At 22.2% G+C, this 21,795-nt stretch overlaps 2 protein-coding genes across 2 annotated transcripts in view; both read right to left on the bottom strand.

Moving 5' to 3' along the window:
* Positions 1–2,098: 2,098 nt before the first annotated feature.
* LOC117171366 (V-type proton ATPase subunit e 2-like) lies at positions 2,099–12,671 on the bottom strand. The gene is made up of 4 exons (XM_033358613.1): positions 12,479–12,671; positions 9,589–9,636; positions 9,421–9,508; positions 2,099–2,467 (listed from the first exon to the last, which is right to left on the bottom strand). The coding sequence occupies exons 1-4, from the start codon at positions 12,574–12,576 to the stop codon at positions 2,447–2,449; spliced, it is 255 nt and encodes an 84-aa protein (XP_033214504.1). The 5' UTR covers positions 12,577–12,671; the 3' UTR covers positions 2,099–2,446.
* Positions 12,672–20,653: 7,982 nt separating this feature from the next.
* LOC117172011 overlaps positions 20,654–21,795 on the bottom strand; it is a 48,630-nt gene continuing 47,488 nt past the window's right edge. The window contains exon 11 of the mRNA XM_033359732.1: positions 20,654–21,294. Within this exon, the coding sequence (XP_033215623.1) occupies positions 21,164–21,294 (131 nt within the window). The 3' untranslated portion in view covers positions 20,654–21,163. The remainder of the gene's footprint in view (positions 21,295–21,795) is intronic.

Genomic DNA, 21,795 nt, shown 5'->3' with positions numbered 1-21,795 from the left:
TTAAAAAATCATATTTTGGTCTTGGAAAGTCAACTATCTTTTTTGGATAAAAATTCATATTCTGATCGTAAAAAGTCAACTGAAATGTTTTTTACCAGAAAATTCAACTATTTAAAAAAAATATAATAAAAAAAAAAGAAAAATTCATCTGTTTTAAGAAAAGATTCACCTTTTTTTGGATAAAAATGCAATTATTTGGTAGACAATATTAACCATTTTGTTAAAAATCCATTCTTTGTGGTGGAAAAAATTCATCTTTTTATTTTAAAAAGTCAACTGAAATGTTTTTTAACCGAAAATTCCATTTTTTTTTTTTAAATAATAACTATCATTTTTTTACCTTTTTTCCCCTTTATTGGATACAAATTCAACTATTTTATTAAAAATCCATCCTTTGTGGTATAAAAAATCCATCTTTTTGCATTTAAAATTCCATTTTTTCATTAAAAGTTATTTTTTGTTAAAAAAACTCATATTTCGGTAATGGAAAATCAACTGCAATATTTTTTGGATCAAAATTAAAATTACTTTTTTATTTCTTTTTAAAATAAAAATCCATTTGTTTTAAGAGAAATTTCATTTTTTTAAATAAAATTGCAACTATTTGGTGGAGAATTGAATTTTTTTAAGTCATCTTTTTGTAATGAAAATTAAACTTTTTTTCGTAGGAACTTATTTTTTGGATAAAAATTCATATTTTGATCGTAAAAAGTTAACTAAAATGCTTTTTAACAGAAAATTGTACTATTTTTTTTAAATTATGATTTTTTTAAAAATAAAAATTCATCTTCTTTGAGAGAAATTTCATCCTTTTTGTAGACAAATTCAACTATTTGGTAGGTTTTGGTAGATGGCATATTTTGATCTTGGAAAGTCAACTGCAATTTTTTTTGGAAAAAAATTCAAATATTTTTCTGTTACAAATTCATGTTTTTTAAGGGAAATTTTATCTTTTTTTATATAAAAATGCAATTAATCAGTAGAGAATTTAACAATTTTGTTAAAAAGTCATCCTTTCTTTTAAAAATTCGTCGTTTTCGATTGAAAATTCGATTTTTCCGTAGAAACTTATTTTTTTTTAAACTTGTATTTTGATTGTGAAAACTCAGCTAAATACTTTTTTTTACAGAAAGTTCAACTTTTTTTTTTAATTTATCTTTTTTATTTAAAAAATCATCTGTTTTAGAAGAAATGAATTTTTTTAATTAAAAATGCAACTTTTCTGTCAAAAATTCTTCTTCCTTGCTTGAGTATTAATATTTTGTTTCAAAGATTTGGTTAAATCACTTTGTTAACAAATAATTTTTATTATTTTGTTGAAATTTTTTATTTTTAGATGAAAATTCACCTCTTTGATTAAAAGTTTAACTGTTTCGTTGAAAATTAATATTTTTTAATTGAAAATTCAACTACTTGGGTAAAAGTTAAACTAGATTGTTAAAAAAATTTATTTTTTCGATTGAAGGCTTATGTATTTCGTTGAAAATTTAAATTTTAAGTCGAAAAGCCTTCTTTTGGCCTAAAATTAATTTTTTATCTGAAAATAAAGCATTTCCATTTTTTAAGATTGATCTTTGTTAATTGAAAAGTCATTTTTTAAGGTAAAAATACATCAGTTTCGTAGAAAATTAAGTTTATGCTGAAATCTTATTTTGTCTTTAAAACTTCGATTTCTGTAGCGAAAATTCGTCTTTTACCTTGAAAATTAAACAATTTAGATCAATTTTTTTTTCTTTTCATAGTGAACAGTCTTTATTTGATTAAAATTCATCTTTTTGGGTTACATTTTTTTTCTTTTCGTATAAATTTCATCTTTTTTTATTGAAATATAAATTATGGCATTTCTTTGTTGGTAAATTCTCTTTTTATATTGAAAATACAACTATTATGATAAAAAATTAATTATTTTGTTAAAAATCCATCTATTATAATAGAAAAGATATTTTTATTTTAAAGATAAACAATTTCTTTATCTCTTTCTACCATAAAGATTCAAAATTATTAAAAAAAGATATAAACCCTATCTTTTTCCTTACAGCAGAAAGGATTCGATTTTTTTCCGGGATTGATTTTTTTTCAACAAATAAATTAAGATAGGTACATATCGGAAGGGAATGTATTTCATCTCGGCCTAATATCTATAACATTTGTATTTATAGCTCTTTCGTGCAACACATTAATTAAATAACACCCGACGAACAAAAACACAACAATGGAATTTTTTAAATTAAATACAAAGCCTGAAAAATAAAAATTACGAGTAATGTCGTAAAATGTATCCAGATTCTACATAAATCAACGAATTTGATGGAAGTTTTTTTTTCACAATTATTTTCTACGAGCGAGTAGGATACAATATTATGGTGCCTTTTCTTTTTCAAGGCGAATGACGAAAACTCGCCGAATTCATTTATTTACAATTTTTTTTTACAATTCGTCATCTGCCCTACTTCGGAATGTAGTCGCTCTGTAAAAATAAAATCGGAAAAATTAATAAAATTAAGGCAATAATAATCATTGGTGATAAAAGTTAAGGGCCGTCCATAAATCGCGTTCCCAATTTTTGATTAAACAAAGGAGATTAATTTTCGATAAAGAAGATTAATTTTCTACCCAAAATGAAGAATTTGTAATAACAGAGACCAGTCTTCAAACTAAAAAAAATTTTTTTTTCAACAAAAAAAGCTCACTTTAACAAAATAGTTGAATTCGTAATAAAAGTAATTAAATTTTTAAGAAGAAATATTAACTTTTAACAAAGAAGATTAATTTTCTTCTCAAGAAGAATTTTCAACAAAAGAGACAAGCTTTCAAACTTAAAAGTAGAATCTTTTCGAAAAAAGGTGACTTAAAACAAAAACAATTTTTGTTTGAAATTTCATTTTTGTTGGGTAAAAATGCATCAGTTTCGTGGAAAATGAATTTTTTGCTGAAGTCATATTTTTTAAAAGGCAAATTCAATTTCTATGGAGAAAATTCGACCTTTGCCTTGAAAGTTCAAAGATTCAGATTCATCTATTTGGTTTAAATTTTTGTTCTTTTTGTATAAATCTCATCTTTTTTACGAAAAAATATTTTATACACAATTAGATTTATAACAATATAGTTAAATTTCTGACCAAATAGTTGTTTTAACATAAAATTATACTTTTTCAATCAAACGGTCGAATTTTCAAACAAAAGAAATTAAAATTTAATCAAATATTCGAATATTCAAGCTAGATTAAACACGGAGTACATTCTGCGTTTTTCAGCGTTTCCGAAAATAATAATAATAATAATAATAATAATAATAAGATTATTTTTCAATCCAAAATGAATTTTCAAAAAGAACGTTAATTTTGAATAAAGAAAGGTGATTTTATAACCAAATAAGGAAATTTTTAACTAAAAAAAAATATAAACTTTTAACTCAAAATGGAATCGTTAAATTTTCAGATAAAAAATTAATTTTTAGGCGAAACAAAACAAGTTTTCAACCAGTTGAACTCAAAGAAAAAAAAAGACCAATTTTTAATAAAATAGTTGAGTTCTCAAACAAGCAGATGAATGTTCAACAAATAAAATTAATTTTGTACCCAAAAATACGAATTTTTAAAATTGACTTTTAAAACGGAAAAAATGAATTTTCAAAGAAAACTTCAATTTTCAATTAATAAAGATGAATTTTTAATCAAATAGTTGAATATTCAACCTTAAAAGATTAGCTTTTAACAAGAAAATACATGAATTATCAACCAAATATTTATATTTTCATTTTATGACGGAAACATTCTCAAAGAGAAATGGAAAAGTTAAATTTTCCGATAAAAAGCAAATTTTGAATTACCAAAAACAAAAACAATTTTTCAACTAAAGCGGTGAATTTCTAATTAAAGAAGACAAATGTTCAACAAAATATATGAATTAAACAAAGATGGTTGAATTTCGATGTAAAAAAGGAGAACAATTTTATCTACAAGACACTCGAATGTTTAACTTAAAAAAAAGAATTTTCCACTAAAAAGTTAATTTTCAATTTACTATAGTAAAATTTTCAACCAAATTGTTTAATTTTCAAGACAAAAAAAAAAGAATTTGCTACAAAACAGTTGAGTTTTTAACCAAAAAAAATTATTTTCTACAAAAAAATGGAATACATCAACCTTCAAATTTAAAAACTAATTTTTAACCAAAAAAAGATGACTTTAATAAAATATTTGAATATTTAACAAAATAATTAAAATTTTAACGAAATAATTAAATTTTTAACAAAATAAATGGATTTTCAACAAAAAATATTAATTTTTAACTAATAAGATTAATTTTCTTCCCCAGAAGATGAATTTTTAATAAAAGAGACAAGTTTTTAAGCCAAAAAGTCAAATCTTTTAGAATAAAAGACTTTTAAGCCCGAAAAAATAAATTTTCAAAAAGCAGCTTAGTTTTTAATCAAGAAAGATGTATTTATAACCAAATAAAGAAATTTCCAACTTAAAAAAAGACAAGTTTTTAACCCAAAAAGGAATCGTTAAATTTTCAGATAAAAAAATAATTTTTACACAAAACAAAAAAAGTTTTCAACCAGTTGAATTGAAAGAAAAAAAAATACAAATTTTAAATAAAATAGTTAAGTCCTCAAACAAGCAGTTTAATATTCAACAAATAAAATTAATTATGTACCCAAAAATACGAATTTTTAGAGTTGACTTTTAAAACGGAAAAAATGAATTTTCAATAAATAAAGATGAATTTTCAATCAAATAGTTGATTATTCAACCTGAAAAGATGAACTTTAAACAAAAAATGGATCTGTTAGACTTTAAACATCAAAAATAAAATTTCAAAGCCACAAAGAAGAATTTTCCATCAAGCAGTTGAGTTTTTAGTCCCCCAAAAAATTATATAAAAAATGGAATAGATCAACCTTCAAATTAAAAAACTAATTTTTAATCACAAAAAAAAACGAATTTTCATCAAAATAATTATCAAATAGTTTAATTTTTAACAAAGAAGATTAATTTTATTTCCAAAAAGAAGCCAAAAAGTCCAATCTTTTAGAAAAAAGTTGACTTTTAAATGCAAAAAAATTAATTTACAAAATTAACGATAATTTTTAATCAAGAAAGATGAATTTATAACCAAATAGTGGAATATTCAATCAGGAAAGATCAGCTTTTAACCAAAAATGAAACTGGCAAATTTTAAACTTTAAACATTAATTTTTAATAGAAAAAAATGATTTTCAACCACTTGAACTCAACCAAAAGACGAAATTTTAACAAAACAGTTGAATTCTCAACCAAACAGATGAATTTTCAGCAAAGAATATTAATTTTCTACCCATAAAACAAGAATTTTCAAATGAAATACTTGAATTATCTACAAAATAGTTGAATTTTCAACTCGTGACGAAAACATTCTCAAACAGAAATGAAAAAGTTATCAGATAAAATAGTACATTTTTAGCCATAAAAAAACAACAATTTTTCAACAAAATAGTCAAATTTTCTAATAAAGTGGTGAATCTTTAATTAAAGAAGATAAATATTCAAGAAAATACATGAATTTAAGAAAAAATGGTTGGATTTTGACGTCAAAAAGGCGAATAATATTATCTACAAAACAATGGAATTTTTAATAATTAAAGAATTTCCCACTAAAAAGTAAATTTTTAATTAACTATAGTGGAATTTTCAACCAAATTTTTTAATTTTCAAGCCAAAAAGAAGAATTTTCTACCAAGCAGGTGAGTTATTTAACCCCCGAAAAATAATTCAAAAAAATGGGATAAGATCAACCTTCAAATTAAAAAACTAATTTTTAATCACAAAAAAAACGAATTTTCATTAAAATAATTATCAAATAAATAGTTTAATGTGTATCTAAAATAAGATAACTTTAATAAAATAGTTGAATTTTTAACAAACAAGATTAATTTTTAAAAAAGAAGATTAATTTTCTTCCCTAAAAGGAGAATTTTCAATAAAAGAGACGAGTTTTCATGCTAAAAAGTCAAATTTAAAAAAAAAGTTGACTTAAACCAAAAAAAAAAAGAATTTTCAAAAAGAATGTTTATTCTTAACCAAGAAAGATGAATTTATAAACGAATATAGAAATTTTTAACTAAAAAAATACAAACTTTTAACCCAAAATGGAATCAATAAATTTTCAAACAAAAAATTAATTTTTAACCGAAAAATAAATCGTCAACCGTTGAATTTAAAGAAAAAAAAGACAAATTATTCAACCAGGAAAGATCAGTTTTTAACCAAAAATGAAAATGTCAGATTTCAAACTTTAAAAATTAATTTTTATTTTGAAAAAATGATTTTTAACCACTTGAACTCAACCAAAAGACAAATTTTTAACAAAACAGTTGAATTCTCAACCAAATAGATATATTTTCAGCAAGGAAGATTATTTTTCTACACATAAAACAAGATTTTTTAAACGAAATACTTGAATGATCTACAAAATAGTTGAATTTTCAACTCGTGACGAAAAGATTCTCAAACAAACATAAAAAAGTTATCAGATAAAAAAGTAAATTTTTAGATATAAAGAAAGACAAGTTTTTAATAAAATACATGAATTCAGAAAAAATGGTTGGATTTTGATTTTTAATGTCAAAAAGGCGAATAATATTATCTACAAAACAATTGAATTTTCAACCATTAAAGAAAGACTTGAAAAAAAGTAAATTTTCAATTAACTAGTGAAATTTTAAACCAAATTGTTAAATTTTTAAGCCAAAAAGAAGAATTTTCTACCAAAGAGTGTGTTTTTTAACATCAAAGTATGATTATTCAACAAAAAAATCTTTTTCTGCCAAATAGTTAAATTTTTTAGTAATAAAGGATAAATTTTCAACAAAAAATGGAATAATTCAACTTTCAAATAAAAAAAAAAAATAATTTTGAACCACGAAAAAAAACGAAGATTTTTCATCGAAATAATGATTAAATAAATAGTTTAATTTTTAACCAAAAAAGATAACTTTAATAAAATAGTTGAATTTTTAACAAAGAAGATTAATTTTCTTCCCAAAAAGAATAATTTTTCAGAACAGAGACCAGTCCGAAAAAAATAATTTTTAAAAAGAACGTTCATTTTTAATCAAGAAAGATGAAATCATAACCAAATAGAGAATTTTTAAACTGAAAAAATAGAATTTTTTAACCCAAAATGGAATCGTTAAATTTTCAGATGAAAAATGAAGTTTTACCTGAAAAAACAACACATTTTCAATCAATTGAATTCAAAGAAAAAAAGGCGTATTTTTAATAAAATAATTGAATCCTCAAACAAGTAGATGAATTTTCCATAAGGAAGATTAATTTTTTAACCAAAAAGACGAATTTTTAACAAAAGATTTAAGTTTTCAAGATAATGTAGAATTTTTTTAGAAAATTGTTGATTTTAAAACCGAAAAGCTAAATTTGTAACAAAAGCATTAACTTCTTAGTAATAAATATGAATTTACAATCAAATAGTTTGTATTTCAGCCAGAATATATTAGTTTTTAACCAAGAATGGAACTTTTGGATTAAAAATTAAAAAAATTAATTTAAAAAAAGAAGATTAATTTTCTACACAAAAATACGAATGTTTAGTAAAATACATCAATTATCTGCCAAATATTTATATTTTAAACTTATGAAGGAAACGATTCCTAACAAAAACGGAAGTTAAATTTTCAGTTAAAAAAGTAAATTGTTATCTACAAAAAAACAACAATTGTTCAATAAAAAATTGTTAAATTTTCAACAAAAGCGGTGAATCTTTAATTGAAAAAGAAAAATTTTCAACAAAATACATGAATTAAAAAAAGATCGGGTTTTGATGCCAAAAAGGCGAATAATATTATTTACCAAACAGTTGTATTTTTAAACCAAAAATATTATTTTTCTAACAAATAGTTGAGTTTTCAACTTATAAAGGACATATTTTCATTAAAAAATGGAACATTCAAACTTTAAAATAAAAAATTCATTTTTCACAACTGAGAAGCAAATTTTCATCAAAATTATTTTCAAATAAATAGTTTAATTTTTAGCAAAATCGTTGAATTTTCTACCAAAATAGTTGAATCTTCAACCAAAAATGAAATTCTCGAATTTTTAACCAAATAATTACATTTTTCACCAAAATTTTCAATAAAAAACACGAATTTTCAACAAAAAGTTAATTTGCAACCAAATAATTGAGTTTTCCACCAAAATATACGAATTTTCAATAAAAAAGTTCAATTTCAACCAACTAGTTTAATTTTTAATTAAATTGTTAAATTTTCAAGCCAAGAAAACAAATATAATAGTTCAACTGCCAAATAAAAAAAAATTAAGTTGAAACGGCAAAACAAATGAATTTTCATCAAAATAATGATCAATAAATAGTTTAATTCTTAACAAAATGCAATAGTTCATATATTAACCAAACAAAAATTTAACTTGAAATAAAAAAAAAACTGTTTAATCTAACCAAAAAATATTATTGTTCCACAAAATAGTTGAATCCTTAACCAAAACAGAATAATTTTGAGATAAACAGTTTGCATTTTTTACCAAAAGGATGAATTTTCAACCAAGAATATTAATTTTCTAACAGAACGAAGAATTTTCAACAAAATACATTAATTTTCAATCCACTATGTAAATTTTCAACTAAACGCGATAATTTTTCAATTAAAAATAGCAATTTTCAACGAAAAATTAAAGTTACGTTTGTATTTAAAAGAAAATTAATTCTTAAAAAACAGAAAAAAACCGAATTTTCATCAAAGAGATGATTTTTTAACGTAAGAAGAAGATTAATTTTCTAATAAAGATAAAGAACATCCCGCAAAATATATGAAATTAAAATAAATCGTTGAACTTTTGATCAAGAAGGATGATTCTTTGACAAAATAAGGGATTGTCCATATATTACGTAAGACGTTTTTCTGTTGTTTGAATAAAGACGAAAATAATATTTTTATTAAGTTGAAAAGGACACAGCGATATAAACAAAAGAAAAATGTCTTACGTAATATATGGACGATCCCTAATAACATTTTCCAACAAATTAATTAATTTTCACCAACTACTTGGATTTGCAAGTAAAAAAGATTATTTTTCAATCAAAAAATATAAATTTTTAACCGCAAATAGAACAGTTACATTTATAGTTTAAAAAAATTAAATTTCAAGCCAAAGAAAAAGCATTTTCGAAAAAATAGATCAATTTTCAACCTAAATTCGTCTTTTTGGTAGAAAATTAATCTTATAGGTTGAAGATTTATCTTTCTGGTTGAAAATTAAGTTCTTTGGTCAGGAAGTCAACCTGAAAGAAAATATTATAACGATCAGGGAAAAGTGAAGGAAAGTTAGGGAATATAAAACCTATTTTATGGACGGCCCCTTATCTTATGAATTGTTTATCGTATGTTTAATTTCTTACCCATTCTCGGGCCATTAATAAAAGCGTATTATTTTTTAACGCTGGTCCGATCAACGGGTTCATCTGGGCCATGTAGCAACACAGCCAGCTAAAAATTAAAAATTTTAGGGTACCAGAATATAATTTAAAATTAATTTACATTTTCCGCAATCACAAAAATTAACTTACAATAACCAGCATGTGAAAGCTGTTAGCATTAGGATCACTTGCAGAATTCTGAAAAAAATAAAGTTAAATTTTTAACAACAAAAAATGATTGTTCAACTAAAATGAGGACAAAAATTTATTTGAAAAGAATATTTACGAAGTTATCAAAACATTCCCAATTATTTCTAAAATTCTAAAAAAAAAACAATCATTTTAAAAGTTATAATTTCAAAAATAATAAAAAATTAGAGAACATTTAATATAAATAAATTAAATAATATTTTTACCAAAAAGACTAATTTTCAACTAAAAAAGATAAATTTTCAACCCAAATTCGAATAGTTTTTTTTTCAAGAAGAAGATTAATAGTCTACCACAAAAGATGAATTTCCAACAATAAACTTTATAGTTAAATTTTTAATAAAAGAAATTAATTTTCCAATAAAGGAGAAAAATTGTCAACCGAAAACGGAATAGTTAAATTTTAATCGAAAAAATTAATTAAAAAAAAAATTTAACAAAATAGTTATATTTTTAGCAAAAGAAATGAATTTCCAATTATAATGATGAATCTTCAATCAAAATAAATTTTAAACAAATAGATGAATTTGAAACTAAAATGACGAATCTTTAAAAAAAACCAGGCATTTTTAACCAAATATTTAAATCTTCGACCATAAATATGAATTTAGAACCATAAAAATTAACTCTCTGCCGAAACGACAAATTTTCAATAAAATAATTAAATTTTCAAAGAAAACGAGGTTTTTAAACTAAAATGAAAAAGCATTAAAAAAGAATTTTTAACAAAGTAGTTTAATTTCCAGCAAAAAATGTAATAGGTGAAATTTCAAATAAAAATTATTTAAATTTAAAACCGCCTAAAATAGTTGAATTCAACTAAAGAACACGAATTTTCAAGAAAATAGTTAATATTCGTACAAATAGTTTAATTTTCGACAAGGAAAAAACGAATATTCAACAGTACACGAATTTTTCAATAAAAAAAGATCAATTTTTCACCAAAAATGTAATTTATATTTACAGTTGAAAAATTAATTTTTAACAATTGAAAAACAAATTTGTTACAAAATAGTTAAATTGTCAACCAAAGAAATGAAATTCTTCAACTAAAAGGTAAATATTCTACTTCTTCTCAATTATTTTTTACAAAAAATAATAATTTTGAACCAAGTAATTGAATTTATGACCAAAAAGATGGGGTTTCAACAAGAAAGATTAATTTTCTACAATAAGACGAATCTTTAACAACAAAAAAAGATACATTTTCAGTTTGAAAAAGTAATTTTTTACAAGAATAAAAAAGAATTTGCAATAAAATCGTTAAATTTTCAATTAAAAATGTATTAAAATGACAAAGAATCAACAACATTTTTATAAAGTAGTAGCATTTTCAACGAAAATGTGACAGTTATTATGTCAACCAAAAAATATTTTAATTTGAAGCCATTTAAAATGGTTGAATTCAACCAAGAAAAACGAATTTTCAGTTAAAAAAAATAAACTTTTAACAAAAAATGTAATATTCTAATCTTTAGTTAACAATATTAGATTTTCAACAGAATAGTTACATTTAGAAAAAAAGTTTTTTGAATTATAATGATTAATCAACTAGAAAAATTAATTTTTAACAAAATAGTATAATTTTCAACGAGAAATGCAATAATTGATACTTCAGCCAAAAAAGATCTTGATGTAAAACCTAGAAAAAGTTGAATTCAACTAAAAAACACGAATTTCCAACAAAATATTTAAAATTCGACGAAACCGTTGAATTTGCAATCCAAAAAGACAAATTTTCAATAAAGCAATGGAATTTTAAACCAATAATTAATAGAAAATAATTAAAGTAGAATGTACATTTTTAAGATTAAAAAAAATGTGTTTATACCAGTTTGAAATGTTTCAATAGAATAAAAAATTTCTGGGAAAATTTTTAAGGTTTCTTTTTTATTTTAGAAAATTTATCTAAAAAGGATATTTACAAAGTTAACAAATCGTACCCAAATGCTTCGAAAATTGACAAAAGACAATCATTTTAAAAGTTATAATATCAAAAATAATAAAAAAATTGGAGAACATTTTAAAAAACTCACACGAAATCTAGTTTTTTGAAGATTTGCGAAATGAAATATTGATTGATTTCCAAATTTGTAAAAAATGAATTAGACAGATTTTAAGATAATTTTAGGAATTAATCCAGTCAGTTTAAAAGATATTTAGGAATTTTAGAAGTTTTAAGAAGGTTACAAATATTTTAAAACTAAATTATCTTTTAATATGACGCCAATTTATTCTGAAATTAATTATTCGAAATTTTTATTTTGTATTAAAAATTTTTTTGGTTTTAAAATTAATTTCTTTTGGTTAAAATTTCATCTTTTTATATTATTTTTTTTTAATTCTTCGATTTGAAAAAATGAAAATATTTGTGGAATCGTTAATTTGTTAATTCCGCATATCAATTTTTTTAAATTCAATTGAACAGTCAAAATGAAATTGTGCTGAGAAATTTTTAATAAAATTTAGGTCCACTCAATCAAAATTGCAAATTTTCGTTTTCGGAACTTCCGACATGAAAATTCAGAGGAGAAAGCACAAAAATAGTAAATCAGGAAGTCTGGTTACCTTAATTTAGTAAAGATTTAGAGAAATTTACTTTAAAATACGGGAAATAGGAGCTTCTAAAATCGAAATCGATCGCAACTTTAATAGGTTAGATTTTGCAAAAAAAAAAATAACTTTTGAAAATCTCAGCCGTATCTAAATAAATATTCAAGGTGATTTTAATCATAGTTTAAAATGAAATTAGTAATTTTTTAATCCATTTAAGAGACACCCAAATTCTGAAATTGTGGGATGGGCCTTGGAAATTTTTGGAGTAACTTACCCGCGATTAGGTCCTTTTGGTACGAAAATAGGCAACGCAATTCCGACCGCTCCCCACAGAATTGTAAAAATTAATACTGGTGCCGCTGCAGCTCCCATTTTTGACGAATATTCTGATTTCCTTCGAAAAAAGAAGGTACTGGACACTGGCTGACACTTCGATCAACAATGCACACGACAGGTCGTCACATGACATGAGCAGACATGACTAACTTGGTGAGTTTACGAGCCGCTAGATAGCGCTGTTCTAGTCAAAGTCCCGCGAAAATTCAAGTTTAATCAATGAAAAATAGCTTCTTTTATACAAATTCTTAACAAAAATTGTGACTTTATGCATGAAAATGATTTTTTCAGCGAAAAAATACTATATTTTCGGGTTAAAATTGATTTTTCTTGGATGAAGTCTTTTTGATAGAAATTCATCCTTTTTTTGAAAATTTTGCCTTTTTAGTTGAGTTAAATATTTTTTAGTTAATAATTCTTTATTTTTTCTTTACAAACTAAAATTTGGATCTAACAATTCTAGCATATTCTTAATTACATTTTCATTTGAAGAATGTATTTTTTTAGTTGAAAATTCGAGTTTTTGGTAGAAAATTATTTTCCTTGTTTGAAAATTCATCTATTTGTTTAAAATTCTTCTTTTTTTGTCCAAAATTATTTTTTAACTCAGTATCAACATATTTTTTAGTTAGAAATTCAACTATTTGGTTTTAAATTCATGTATTTTATTGGAAATTTGTATTTTTTGATACAGTATTATTAATCTTGTTTAAAAATGGTTGAAATTTTTTTGGTCAAAATTCATCTTTTTGATAACAAATTATTTGTTAGAAAATTATTCTTTTTCTTTAAAAATCCATTTCTTTGGTTGAAAATTTAAATAATTCGTTAAAAATTCTTTCTGTTTCTTGTTGAAAATTAATTTCTTCAGTTGGAAATTGAATTATATTGTTGACAAATCAATTTTTTAACTGAAAACTCAAGCATATTTAATTAAATTTTCAGTTAAAAAATAAATTTTTTGAAAATTCATCTTTTTGGTTAAAATTTATCTTTTTTTTTTGTCCAAAGTTATTTTTTGATAGATAATTAAAATATTCTATCATTGGTTAAAAGCTTATCTTTTTCAGTTAAAAATTAAACTAAATGGTTTAAAATTAATGTTTTTTTTATATTCATATTTTTTTAAGAATATTGTAATTTTTATTTAAAAATTATTGAAAATGTACCGGTGTTCTTGAAAATTCGTTTTTTTGTTGTTTGAAAATTAATTTTTTAAACGAAATTTAACTATTCCATTTTGAGTTAAATATTTGTTTTTCTTTGGTTGAAAAATATTTTCTTTTCAGTTGAAAATTTTTCTTTTTGATAGAAAATTATTTCGTAGAATATTATTTTTTTTGTTTGTAAATTCATTTCTTTGGTTGAAAATTAAAACATTTTGTTAAAAATTCGTTCTCTTTTCTGATGAAATTTAATTTTCTAAATTAAAATTTAACTTCTTCAATTTTGGTTGAAATTGTTTTACTTTATTTCATTTTTTTTTTTAGATAAAAACTAATTTCTTCCGTTGAAATTTTAATTATTTTTTTGTATATCCCATTTTTAACTGAAAATTTAACTGTTACATTTTTGGATTTTTTATTTTCAAACTGAATTAAAACAATATAAATTATTTATTTATTTGGATTCTGCGCACAAATCATAGATTATTATTAATTTCTAACTAACAAATAATAATTTGTACCAAAATAGTTAAATTTTCAAACAAACAAGAAATAAAAATGATTTTTCAACTGAAAAATATAAATTCCTAATAAAAGTTTAATTTATAAACAAATAGGTGAATATCAAACCAATAAAGATTAATTTTCCGGAAAAGAAATTAATTTTTTACCAATAAATAATAATTTTCTACAAAATACAAGAGTTTTTCAACCAAATAGTTAAATTTTCAAATGATAAAGATTAATTTGCAACTGAAAATAATAATTTTTTATGAAATAGTTAAATTTCCTACTAAAGAGTTGAATATTCATGCAAAAAAGACGAATTTTAACTAAAAAGATGAGAATTTTGTACCCAGAACATTAATCTTCTACCAGAATAGATAAATCCTGAACAAATTATATAAAATGTCAATCAAATAGTTTGATTTTGAACTATAAAGATTAATTGTCAAAGAAAAATAGAATCTTTAAATTTTCAGTTGAAAAATTTAATCTTCAACTAAAAAATACTCATTTTTAATGATATATTGAAATTTCTAACCAAAAAGATTTTTTTCACCAAAAAAATTCATTATTTACGAAAAAGACGAATCTCAACACAAGTGTTGAACTTTCAACTAATAGAGATCATTTTTCAACCAAAAATGAAATGGTCAAATTTTTAGTTAAAAAATTAATTTTCCAACAAAGAGATGAATTTTATACTAAGATCTCGAATCTACAATAAAAAAATTAATTTTTAACTTTGGTAAACTTTCAACTGAGTAATTGAATTTTTAACCAAAAATTATTAATACTCGTCGAAAAATGTAATAGTTGATATTTTAACCAAAAGAGAATTCAATTTTTAATGAAAAATAGTTAAATTCAATCAACGAAGACAAATTTTTAACAAAATAGTTGAATTTTTAACAAAAAAGATTAATTTCCTACCAAAAACATTAATTTTTTTTCTAAAAATATGAATTTTCAACTAAAAATACTCATTTCTAATGAATTAGTAAAATTTTTAACTAATCAAAGATGAATTTTATACTAAAATTTTAAATCAAAAACAGTTAAATTCAATTAGACAAGAAAAAACAAATTTCCATGAATAAAAAAAAAAATTTCAACCAAACTGTTGAATCTACAAGTAAAAAAAATTGAATCTTCAACAAAATTTTTTATTTATTTTCAACAGGAAAATGTGAATTTTCAACAAAAAAGTTAAATTTGAACCAAACAGTTGAATTTTCTACCAAAATAGTTAAATCTTCAATCAAAACGGATTATTAATTTGAAATCCAACAGTTCAACATTCAACCAAAAAATATGATCTTTTTTCACTAAAAAGGCGAATTTTCTAAAAAAAACAATAAAAAACAGAAGAATTTTCAAAAAAACGGTTCAATTTTGACGAAATAGTTGAATTTTTTACGGAAGCAGTTAAACCTTCGATAAACAAAATTATTTTTCTACTAAAAATGTCATATTTAATATTTCAAACAAAACATATTTTTATTTTCGAATGATAAAATTTCTACCAATAGAGCAGAATTTTTAAACCAAAAGGACAAGCAAGAATAATATTATTTTATAATTTATGAAAATTGATAAACGTTAGAATTAATATTTAATACTTGTGCATTTTTTTCAAAATCACCAGTAAAAAACATTTCCGATTGTGAATCTTCTTTGAAATATAATTTTTTTAAATAATCAAAAAGATGAATTTTTTACTAAAAAAAAGGATTACTTTTCAACTTAATAGTTGAGCTTTCAAAAAATAAAGATTAATTTTCAATAAAAAAATGGAATGGTGAAATTTTCAGTAGAAAAATTAATTTTCCACTAATAATAATCATTTTTTAAAAATTATTTAAATTTACAAACAAAAAAAGATGAAGAACAGTTAAATTCAATTAGCGAAGAGAACTTAAAAAAAAAAGTTGAAGTGTCAACCAAGGAAGAATTTTCAATCAATAAAGACAAAAAATCAACCCAATTCTTGAATCTTCAAGTCAATAAATTTGAAATTTGATACAAATTTTCTATTTATTTTCAACCCGAAAATGTGACTTTTCCACCAAAAAAGTTAAATTTTCAACCCATGTAGACGACATTCCAAGAAAAGTGTTGAAATTTTAAGCAAAACGACCAAAAATATGCCTTTTTCAATGAAAAAGGTGATATTTAATATTTTAAGCAAAAAATATGTTTATTTATTATATTTAATTTTATATTATATTTAATCTTAGTTAAGGTTTTAACCGAATTTTCTACGAAAGCAGTTAAATTCTCGATCCACAAAATTTGTTTTCAACGAAAAATGTTATATTTGTTATTTCAACAAAAAAATAACATTTCTACAAAAAAAAAATTAATTTGAAAACCAAAAATAAATTTTCTGAAAAAGAAACAGAGGGATTTTCAAATAAAAAGTTAAATTTGAACCAAATAGTTGATTTCTCCACGATAAATTTCATATTTGATATTTTAACCAAAAAATATTTTAATTTTAAAGGATAAAATTTCTACCAAAAAGAGATGCATTTATAAGCCAAAGACGAAATGAAAAAAAAATTTAAATTTTCAACATCATATTTAATTTGAACTAAATGGGTGAAATTTCGATGAAAGTAGTTAAATCCTCGATTCACAAAATTATTTTTTCAAGAAAAATGTCATATTTGATATTTCAAACAAAAAAATAATATTTATACCAAAAAAGATTAATTTAAAAACCAAAAATACATTTTCTGAAAAAGTACAGATCAATTTTCAAATAAAAAGTTAAATTAAGAAATATAATATTTAATTTTCAACTCCAAATGAATAGTTTTTAACAAATTAGTGAAATTTTCAATCAAAAAGAATAATTTTACACAGAAAAACTTAGTTTATTAATTTAAAAGACCAATTTTCAACCAAAAATGGAAGGGACAAATTTCCAGTTGAAAAAATTAATTTTTAACTAAAAAATAATAATTTTTAAATAAGCTAGATCAATTTTCAACCAAAAAAATAAATATTATACTACAATCATGAATCTTCAAACAAAAAAATTAATTTTTAACAAATTAGTTAAAGTTTCAACTAAGTATACTTAAATTTTCAAAGAAAAATTTAATAGTTTCTATTGGAACCAAAAGAGATTTCAAATTTAAATAAAAAAAATAGTTAAATTCAATCAACAGTAATTTTTTTAACAAAATACTAATAATAATACTAATTTTTAATAAATTAGTTAAATTTCTAACTAAAAAAAAGATTAATTTAAAACAATTTAAACAATTGAATTCAATTAAGAAGACAAGTTTTCAACAAAATAGTTAAAGTATCAACCGAGAAAGAATTTTCAGTAACAAAAAATAAAAAATGCAACCAAATTTTGGAATCTTCATGTCAAAAAATAAAAAATTTAAAACAAATTTCCTATTTGTTTTTGACCCGAAAATATGAATATTCTATAAAAGCACTTGAATTTACAACATAAAAGATTAATTGGCAACTACACGTTTTTTAAATGAAAAATATTATATTTGATATTAAAAAAATATTATTTTAAATAAAAAACAATTGAATTGAACCGATAAAGACAACTTTTCACAGCAAAGTAGCGGAATCGTCAACCAAAACTGTTGCTAAATTTTGAACCAAACAGTTAATTTTTTAACAAAAAAAAAAAAGAAATTTCTACCTACAGAGATGATTCTTTAAACCAAAAAGATAAATTAAAATAAAACAGTTAAATTTTCAACAACAAAATTAAATTCAAACCAAATGGATGAATTTTTTAAGAAAGTAGTTCAATCTTCGATCAAAAAATGTATTTTTTCACGAAAAATGTCATATTTGATATTTCAACCAAAAAATATTTTTATTTTAAAAGATAAAACTTATACCAAATAGAGATGCATTTATAAACTAAACCGCCATTTTATAAAAAAAAACAGTGGAATTTTCAACAAAAAAGTTAAATTTGAACCAATTAGTTGAATTTTCTACCAAAGCAGTTGAATCTTCAACAAAAACTGGATTTTTAATTTTAAACCAAATCGTTAAGTTTTTAACAAAACAAAAAAAACAGATGCAATTTTTACAAAAAGAAACGAACTAATTTTTAAACCAAAAAGACGAGCTTTCAAAATAAAAAAATAAATAAAAAAAGATGAATTTTCGAAAAAAAATTTAATTAAAAACAAATATTTAAATTTCCAACTAAAACTTATTTTTATTTTTAATAATTTTTACTTTTCAGTTTAAGTTTTTAACAAAAAAAGATTAAATTTTTTCCAAAAGAGATGATTTTTTTATAAACAAAAATACGAGATTTCTAAACAAAAATTTAATTTGAACCAATCAGATGAATTTTCTACGAAAGTAGTTAAATCTTCGATCAAAATATTATTTTTCAACAAAAAATGTGATATTTGATGTTTTAACCAAAAAATATGAAATTTCTAACAAAAGAAATTGATGTTTAAACCAAAAAGACATTTTAAAAAAAGAAAAAGATAAGATTTCTGCCAAAAGAGATACATTAATTGTTAACCCAAAAATAAGAATTTTAAAAAAAGTCAAATTTTTAACAAAAAAATTTAATTTGTATGAAATAGTTGAATTTTCTACGAAAGTTTTTATTTTAAAAATTTAGAATTTATACCAAAAGGGAGGGGTTTTTAAACCAATAAGACAAGCAAGAAGCATATTTGACTAATTAAAAAACAATTTCCGGTGTAAATTGTGAATCTTCTCGATCTTTAAAATCTAATTTATTTAAATAACTGGTTTCTGGTGAAAAATGTGAATAAAAGTAAAAACTGTCTAAAAATGGTTTTAAAAATGTTGAAAATTGGAGGCCTTAATCACGATTTCTGCTTAAAAATGCTAATTTCTGGCAAAAAAAATGAGCACAACCTACATTTTTACATTCTCATCAGAGAAGGTATTAGATTTGTGTAAAATTTGACCCCTCTTGTTTTTGTCAAAAAGTCAAGAGAAGAAAAATGTTTCTTTCTTAACGCCCTACAAGATTATTTAAAAAAAAAAGTTTTTGGTTTTGAAATTGGAAAAAAAAATCTAATAAGATTTCTAAGAGAGTTGTCCAGCCTGATTTTTGAATCAGGTTTTCAATTTTTTTTAATAAATAAACAATAATGAGAAAAAATGGCCTTTTTTATTTGACTTTCCCGGTGTTCGCCAATAACAAGAAAATGGTTGAAATCGCCTTTGTTGCATAAAATAGCATTATTTAAAGAGATTCTGATATTAGACAATATAGAAAAAAATGGTTATCAACAAATTATTTGTTGACAAAATTTTGTCTACGATTTTCCATAAATACACGTTTTTTCAAGTCATGTTGCAAGAAATTAAAATGGAAACAATATTATATCAAAATAAATTCTTTTCTCATTATAATTGTTTATATTATAAATAAATTCAATATACAAATGCAGTAATCAGGCATTTTTCGACAGAAATATTCGTTTTTTTTCTATTTCCATTTTTTTCAATTAGGAAATTTATGAAAATTTTAGCAAACTTCATAATTTGTTGATTAATTTTAAGATTTTTTAAACAAATTTAATTTAAAAATGCATTATTCGGGCGTTTGTCGACAGAAAAATTCGGTTTTTTTCAATGGCAGTCTTTTCAGTTGGAAACTTCATGACAATTTAAGCAAAATTCATAATTTCTTGATCAATTTTATGATTTTTTAAAAACAAATTTAATAAACAAAAACATTATTGGGGAATCTGTCGAAGGAAAAATTCTTTTTTGTTTCGATATCAGACTTTTAATTGGGATCTTCATAATAAATTCGGCAACATTCATGATGAGTTGACAAATTTTATGATTTTTAAAAATATATTTAATAAACAAATGCATTATTCGAGCATGTATCGATGAAAATTTTTTTTTTATATCTTAATTAGAACTGTTGACATAGAAAAAAACGAATTTTTCTGTAGACGAATGCCTGATTAATGAATTTGTTCATCAAATTTGTTTAAAGAAATATAAAAATTTATCAACTTATTATGAATGTTGCTGAAATTCCCATCAAGTTCCCATCTAAAATGACTGGCATTAAAAAAACCGAATTTTCCTTCCGAGAATTTTTTTTGAAAAATACATGATTACTGCATTTGTTCATAAATTTTGTTTATAATATAAACAATTATAATCTTATAAGAGAAATTTTGTTTAACATCATATAATTTTCATTCAATTTTCTTGCAATATAACTAGACATAACGTATGATTATGGAAAATCATAGAAAACATTTTCATCACAAAGAATTTGCTTATAAACAATTTTGTTGTTAAATATATAATATTGGAACATCTCTAGCTAATATTAGTTTATGAAGGAAAATCCTAATTTCGAGCGAAAATCACTAAAAGCCCTAAAATAAATAAATGCACCTGAAAATAATCTATAATAAAATATTATTTAATGAATATGAACATTTATTTGTAACTATAAATCAAATTTACGTATACAAAACCTCTTTAACAAATATTTGTATAAATAATTCGAGAGAGATTCGTGTTGCCAATCATCCAAAAATCCATACCGTCATATCTCAATTAAGAATTACATGCAGTATAATTAAATATTACCTTAGAAATATAAGAATACTGAAATGAAAATAATCTTAAAAGTAATATCAACAATAAATCTGGCAGGAAATTGATCCACCCTGGAACGGAAAACGGCGAATCAATTAAATTAATTCTTGAATAAGAATCCAATCAAAATTTCTCTCTGCTAACGAAATCATAATTCTAAATTCATCATGCAAGGTGAAAAACTAAATAAACTATCTTCTGAATCTCGTAAAATCTCAATCTTATCAATTAATTAAATTAAATTTGCTTTTTATGGACGGACCTAATTAGGAAATTTAATTTCTATAAGGCACCATTATAAAATTCTCTCAATCTTCATCAAAATCCACTCACTGTGAGGATAATTCTTTCTGTTTCTGCAAAACTTGAATCTTCTTATCCAATTTTTGCAAATCTTCAATCCGTTCGGGAGTTTCGACCGCAGATGGAGCGTCTCCTCCACCAATTGATGAGCACTCACCTTTTTAAGAAAATATATTTTTTATTATATTATATATATAATTTTTAAAAGACTTTAATTTTTTACTAAAAAAATACGCATTTTCAACTAATAATGATTAATTTTTAACAAATTTGTGATATTTCCAAACAAAAAGAATAATTTTACCCAGAAAAACTTAATTTGCTACTGAAAAAGATCAATTTTCAACAAAATACATCAATTTTCAACCTAATAGTTGAATTTTAAACGTATAAAGACCAATTTTAAACAAAAAATGGAAAAAACAAGTTCTCAGTTAAAAAAATTAATTTTCAACTAAAAAATAATAATTTTTACACTAATTACTCAAATTATCATCCACAAAGATTGATTTTATACTGAAATCATGAATCTTCAACGAAAAAATTAAATTTTACCAAATTAGTTAACCTGTCAAGTAATTTTATTTAAATTCTCATCGAAAATGTTAATAGTTTAATTTTCAAAAAAAGAAATCATTTTCCACCAAAAAATTAATTT

Source organism: Belonocnema kinseyi, chromosome 4 (genome assembly GCF_010883055.1).
Source record: "Belonocnema kinseyi isolate 2016_QV_RU_SX_M_011 chromosome 4, B_treatae_v1, whole genome shotgun sequence".
Taxonomy (NCBI): domain Eukaryota; kingdom Metazoa; phylum Arthropoda; class Insecta; order Hymenoptera; family Cynipidae; genus Belonocnema; species Belonocnema kinseyi.
This window is presented reverse-complemented; position numbering and strand designations above follow the sequence as displayed.

Bases quoted from the DNA above. Each gene is read 5' to 3' on its own strand.
- LOC117171366 (XM_033358613.1), bottom strand. From the start codon at position 12,576: ATGGGAGCTGCAGCGGCACCAGTATTAATTTTTACAATTCTGTGGGGA. The intron at 9,637-12,478 runs GTAAGTTACTCC...TATTTTTTTCAG, and splicing joins CCAAAAGGACCTAATCGCGG to AATTCTGCAAGTGATCCTAA. The intron at 2,468-9,420 runs GTAAGAAATTAA...TTATTTTTACAG, and splicing joins TATTAATGGCCCGAGAATGG to AGCGACTACATTCCGAAGTA.